The sequence below is a fragment of the Lepisosteus platostomus genome, chromosome 4 (genome assembly GCF_059453375.1).
Source record: "Lepisosteus platostomus isolate fLepPlt1 chromosome 4, fLepPlt1.hap1, whole genome shotgun sequence".
In the NCBI taxonomy this organism is placed as follows: domain Eukaryota; kingdom Metazoa; phylum Chordata; class Actinopteri; order Semionotiformes; family Lepisosteidae; genus Lepisosteus; species Lepisosteus platostomus.
Window position 1 is genome coordinate 45,893,060 of NC_142614.1, and position 6,697 is coordinate 45,899,756.

At 36.1% G+C, this 6,697-nt stretch overlaps 1 protein-coding gene across 1 annotated transcript in view; it reads left to right on the plus strand.

Moving 5' to 3' along the window:
- Positions 1-388: 388 nt before the first annotated feature.
- tbca (tubulin cofactor a) overlaps positions 389-6,697 on the plus strand; it is a 27,624-nt gene continuing 21,315 nt past the window's right edge. The window contains exon 1 of the mRNA XM_088629614.1: positions 389-578. Within this exon, the coding sequence (XP_088485740.1) occupies positions 526-578 (53 nt within the window). The 5' untranslated portion in view covers positions 389-525. The remainder of the gene's footprint in view (positions 579-6,697) is intronic.

The window sequence follows — 6,697 nt, forward strand, 5'->3', positions numbered from 1 at the left end:
AGGATTGCTAAAAATGGGTACTCGAACTACAAAAAATGTGCCCCCACTCTAGGGCATGTGACAGACTCACACGTTTTTCTATTTATTTCTACAGGATGTATTACCACTCATACCACTAATGACTACTTTGTTTTGAGAGACGCTACATAAAATAATAATAATAATAATAATAATAATAATAATAATAATAATAATAATAATAATAATAATAATAATAATTATTATTATTATTATTATTATTATTATTATTATTATTATTATTATTATTAAAAACGTTATTATTGGATGTAATACTACTACTAATCATCATCATCATCATCATCATCAACAACAACAACAACAACAACAACAGCACTAAGGTTAACAAGCTCTATTCTCGGTCGCTGTGAGCCCTTTCAGTCCTGTACTGCTCATGCGCTCTGTTCTCTGTGCACTTTGGATCAGGTGGAGGGTGACGAAGCTGTTTCCGAGTGTCTTGTTCTCTTGTGTTTGTAACAGTTGCTGCAAAGAAAGCTGATCGTTATTATGGCGGATCCACGAGTACGGCAAATCAAAATTAAAACAGGCGTAGTTAAACGGTAAGTTGTCTTTTAAACCGTGGAGAACGGGATGTGGGGTGTTGTTTTTGTTGGGCCTCCTTCGCCGGCGGCCTGGAGTGAAGTGATAGCCGGGCACCCGGAGCTGTTTACGGTTAAGGGACTTCAAATAGACATCAGTGTTTCTTTTAGGCGTTTAAATGTGCTGTTAAATGAAAAGGGTATAAGACAATCTAAGAAATTGCTTCAACATTTGAAGTGTCACATTTATTTTCTATTTTCAGATTTTATAGTCTGCCTACTCACGGGGCCTTCTTATTTCATCCTATTCATTTTAACTGTTCCTTTTTCTCTCCTACTTTTCATCTCCCTGTCTCCCTGTCTGTATTATGATGATGACGGTAACTTCTTATTTTGCAACCTTAGGAATGTGAGAGCAATGGTGAAATGCGCCCAGCCCTTTTAACAGTTTTTTTATTTTTATTTTTGGAACATAGAGTATCCCAGTTACTTTTAGAGTGGAATCAGAGAACAGTAAAACAGTAATGCCTGATTTATTAGCTATGTGTCACTTCTGAATTTAACAATTGTCACATTCAAATGTTAGAATTAGACCACATTATAACCCTTACAAAGCAACCTTTTTTTATTTGTATGAATTGTTCAGCTTTGCATCGGTGTGTTGTAAGTTTTTAACACTAGATCTGATGAAATACCAAAAAATAATAAGAGTTAAAAGTGTATAGGTGAATGTTTGAACCTAAAAAATGTATATATTCACATCCTTTACTGTATTCTCAAACCTGACACTGTGGCGTTGGTGCAAATTGCAGCTCATAAGCAAAACCAGATAGCACCTCGAGCTGGCCCATTGCCACAAAGTGTGTTCCATCCTCAAATCGACCCCTTGGACCCCTGGTACCAAGAGATGTTTGTTTTGGTTATTATTTATGGCATGGATTGATTATAATGCTTCCCTGTGGATATTTTTGGAAATTATTTTGTCTTCACCAAATTGATGGTCAAATAACAAATCTTGTAAAAAAAAAAAGCCTGTGATTAGTCTAAACATACGTGGAAATGTTACTGCATGTCCACTCTAGGTTGTCTGAAATCTGTCTGCTTTTGCGTGTCTCTGTTTCATCATTCTCTTGTTTCAAAATGACTAAGCAGACGATGGCTGAACATGTATGGGAGTTTCTGCAGACTAGTATAGACCATATTCTGTATTGTTTCTGTTTTGATAAGAGTCAGATTAAAAATGCGTCTCAAATACGTCTTTGCAATGAATACTGCCAACATTCCCATGGGTTTAATGGATCATAAGGCTTGGCAAGAGCAACTGTAAAATCTCTTTACAAATTATTCTTTTACACAATGTGCCTCAATCTTGTTTTGTTGTTTTACGTTGCTTCTGAATTTAAAAAAAATATATTAATGCTTCTTTTTAAGAATATATAGCAAAAACTGGGCATCTGAAGAAATGTGTCACTATATATGTTTTTAGAAAAATAAAGTATGGAGTTTGTATATTGATTAGATGTTTTGTGTCATTTTGATTAATTGACCACTCATGACTGACCTTGTTGCACTTAAATGACTTTGACTGTTGCCTAAATACCTCATTAGTGAGAGAGTGTATTGAGGAAAAGTACTGAGTTGATTAAACCTGTTGAATGTCAAGCCTTGAGAGAAGGAAGAAAGAAAAACACTATGAGGAACCCCTTATCAAGAGAACATACCTTTGTGTCATTATTTTGTCCACCAGTATTGGAGTCCAAATCTGGACTGCCCAGTGGAAGATGGCAAATAATAAGAATTCCTTACACTTATATAGCTCTTTTCTGGACACTCCACTCAAAGCACTTTACAAGTAATGGAGACTCCCCTCCACCACCACCAATGTGCAGCATCCACATGTGGCACCAACATGGAGAACAACATGGTACTCTCTGTGTACCACAGAAAAATTAATGGGGAGGTTTAAATATGATGGCTAGGGCAGGGTTGTCTTGTGACTACTGAATTCTGCTTGTAGGACGTTGATGGTAACTTGACCACATGGTCCTACATTGATAAAGTCACAAACAGACTCCACGTGTCCTTTTAATGCTTTTGTAACAATGGCTTTCCTGAGCGATAAGTGCATCTGTTATGCCACACAGATGCCCTGCTCGCCAGGCTATTGCCTCTTTGAGCACCTGTTGCATGATTTGTGATGATGTGTGGTAGATCAAGCTCAGTGGACAGTGAGCAGGCATGTACTTCTTCAGGCTGTATGAGAGGAAAGAGACAAAATTCTGAAAGCCAACATCTTCAACCTGGTGTAAAGTATGTCACAGTTATATTGCTTGGAATGTCTCCATTGGTGGCCATTCATATTACTTGCCAGTGACTGTGATAAACCACCCAGCTGATTAATTGCCCCCCATGTCACCTGTTGATGACAATTGATAATAAGAAAATGTATTTTTTGTGCATCAAATCTGTGCAATAAAATCCTAGTGCATCTGTTTCAAGATGATTTGTGAGAAGGAAAACAACGTTAATATTTCCCCATATTTATTCCTCACCATCCTTCAATTCATGAGATTTATGTTATAAGAAATACAGCAGGTCCCTTAATTTGTTACTTCCCAAGTGTAATGTGGGCCTTGGAGCCCATGTGTGGTAGCCTGTTCTGCATCAGGAGTATTGACATTGAAAATGGGATTTATAATGACCACAAACCAATTAAAAAGCTATGTAACATAAGCCATTATTCCACTGTTTAAAATTCAGCCTTCATCACTCCTTAATTTAAATTGTTTTTCTAAGTTCTAAACCAGAAATAACACAGAAACAATGTTTGTAATCAATTGTGATGTTTTATACTTGTCTTCTACTTTAACAGAACAAAATAGTTCATGTATTGGGGCTTAATGAGTCTTCTAGCTTTAAGTGTAAATGTATGAGTTATTAAAAAATAAGAGTTGCAGGTGAGCTTTTTTGAGTTTCCATTACAGTTTAAACACTTGACAACTGTATATATTTTTCATGTATTAGTCCTAAAATTAAAGCTGTCTTGAAATAATTTAGTCACAGAGGCATAGATGTGTCTTTTGAAAATGGGTGGGGGAAGGGGTGATTGAATGTTTGCATTTTCTGAAAATATTTAATTTTTGCAGCTGTTATTCATTTTAAAGTGTGATGGGACACATTTTAAATGAATTATCTGAACTGTGAAAGCTAGGTTAACAGTTTAAACTGAGCAGATGACCATAACCTGTGTAAAGAGGCCGTTTTTTATGCAATATAAAAAAATGTAAATATCCCAAATGTAGCAAACCTGCTTAATTGCATTATTCCCAATAACATCACAAGGATGGTTTAAAATAGTGGTTGGTGCTGCAAACACACCCAAAATTCTGAACAGTTTTTTCCCCCCCATTTACAACAAACATACAGTACAGTACTACTTTAAAGATGATCTATAAAATACGCACATTTTATTTCTTCACATTTACGAGCTTGCCTAATATTGCTTTTAAAAAGTCCTTTATACTTTTTACCCTTTCTTTCCACCACACCTAATTTTATTTTGACGAAGAACTATATTTGTTTTTATTGTACTTCGTCCTGTGTGTTGGGAACATTTGCATCAAACTGCGTTATATGGGAAATTGACGACACAATCTCAGTGTGCTCTGTCTGATTTCCACCTTAGAATGAGTTGCATTGTAATGGAACAGCACTGTGCTTATATTGTATCAGGGGTGTGTAAATGGAAAAGTGCTGTGTTGTATAGATTGTATTGTACTGTGGTCACTTGCACCTAGGACGGGTGAAGCACAACTGATGCATTTTTAGGCATCAGTCAAAACTAAGGCATGACTCCTATAAAAGAAGGTGATTATTGCGATTACTATAGATTATATAAGCCCATAAAAGCAGTGCTCCCCATAATGAAGTGTTTTTTTGGTGTTCACATTTTGTTTACTGGCCAGATGGGGACAAGGAAAGTTACTTTAATTTTTAAGAAGGTTATCTCTACAGCTGTGATCTGTTATTCCTGTAGAAGTCTGAAAATTTGCAGAGCCCATATTGCTTAATTCTCTGTATTGGATGCTTTGTCATTAGCTACCTGAAGTTGACCAGACTCATCGTAGGGGTCTGTGTGCTATTACAAATGAGCATTACCTCTTTATCCGTCCTCAGTGGCTGAGTGGGCTGGTCAAACCTATTCTACATTTTCTGTAAAGTAGAAATGCCATTGCTGCTAAAAATAAAATTGTCAAGAGAGAACATTTTAAAACAAATGCGAACTTCAGTGTAACCGATGAGTTTGTAAGGGGTGTGGAAACAGTTCATTTCAGAGCATTACACCAGGCCTCGGGTAATTCGGCTTAAATCGACCTTGCTTTGATACAAAACGTTAAGCTAAATTACCTTGTTAAAAACGTGACTTTTTTTTTACCTTGTTAAAAATGTGATCTGTCTTCACAAGTCAGTCAAGGGTAGAATGAATCTATGGGACTAGGCAATGGCCTATTGTTGAAATTGTTTTTTTTCTGAATCAGCAAATCACACTGCTGGACAGAATAATTAAGCTACCCATGTTACCCAACCCAGATGGACTAGGTCTTTTTAAGTGTAAGACATTAATTCATTTTATTATTATCCGTTTAATATTTAGGGGTAGGCCTCGATTGAGGCTTCTACTGAGAAGAAGGAAGGAATTGTGTGGAAAACCACCATAGAAACGATGTCTGTCCTCTGCTGGTGCACACCACTCTTATTGATCAGGAAACCAGAATTTAAAATATTTAGTTTAAGTCTGTCCCTGGAAAGTTCTCTGATACTTCAGTGTGCTTTGCTGCGAAACTCTGAAGCAAGACAGGTTATTCACAAGAGAGGAATATGCCCAATTACAGTAATTTTCAATTGATTGTAAATAGTTTACAGCCGACGTGTGGTGTACGTATGCTTGCTACATGCCAATACAGCCTTGACTTTGGCCTATAGTTTACTGCTGATTAAACAAAACTGACATCAGTAGATTAGAATGAGACTAGGACAATTCACATTGCAATTCTGTTAGTTTACCTTTAACAGTCTTTTAACACTCCTGTTTAAATGTTGCTGACACGCCATAATTACAAATCTACAAGCCTTGATTATAAAAGAATTTTACATCATGGACCTATGGAGGGTGGGATATTGATTTTTTTTCCCCCTTTTGCAAAGAAGCTCTTTCAGTAAAAGCCATTGTGCCACTAGTATTGCGTCTTGCTTTCTTTTTGGGGAAGGTTTATTTTGATTTTCCAAAAATGATCACTGCCTGCTGCAGTGACAGCACCAAGAAGACAGGTCCGAATTTTGTCTTAAAATTGGACTTCATATTTTCTGCAGTGCTTCAGTGCATGGTGTCTCTCAGATTGAGCTTTACGTGCTCATGGTTAGGTTTCTTTTTCACAAAGGGTGTCATGATAATTACTGATGGCAACTGAGAATACTGTGACCTGCAATTACAAATCTTTCAGGATTTAATACAGGATGTAATACTAACAATGAGAAGAAAGTGGGTACTTAAGATTTAAATCTTGTTTGATGTTTTTTTCTGATACTTACGTTCATGTCTGTACTGCATGAAAGTGCAGTATAAATTATTTTAAAATATCAACTTAAATTCTTTTAATAATCAAGAGCTTTCATGTTTGGTATTTTGTACGACAAACTGATAGTAGCTCCATTACTGTTCTTTCTGATAGAAACCTACAGATGTCAATACCATTGTTACCAAGCAGTTTTTAGCCTTAAATTGTATCCTTTGTTTTAAACGTTTCTTCAATTTTTAAAATTTATTAGAGTAAACACTCATTTCTGAGGTAGACTTTATGCGGATGAATGTAGCTGTTCATTGTATATAATCTTTGAAACCAAACAACCCTGCTTGCAAAGTTATCTACTGGTGGTGAGGACCTCAGTGTTTTCTTTAAAGAAATAAGGTTGTCAGTGAACAAGAGCTCGGTTATCTTCCATTTTTCTTAATTTTAAAGTTTAGTATGTCCTTTTGTTGTTCTTGTTTTTATGGTTAGTTAGGAAATGGTCAATTCTATCTCTGTTCTTTCAGCCAGAACATTGCGAATGGGTTTTTCATGGATACAAAGTGCCCAGATCCA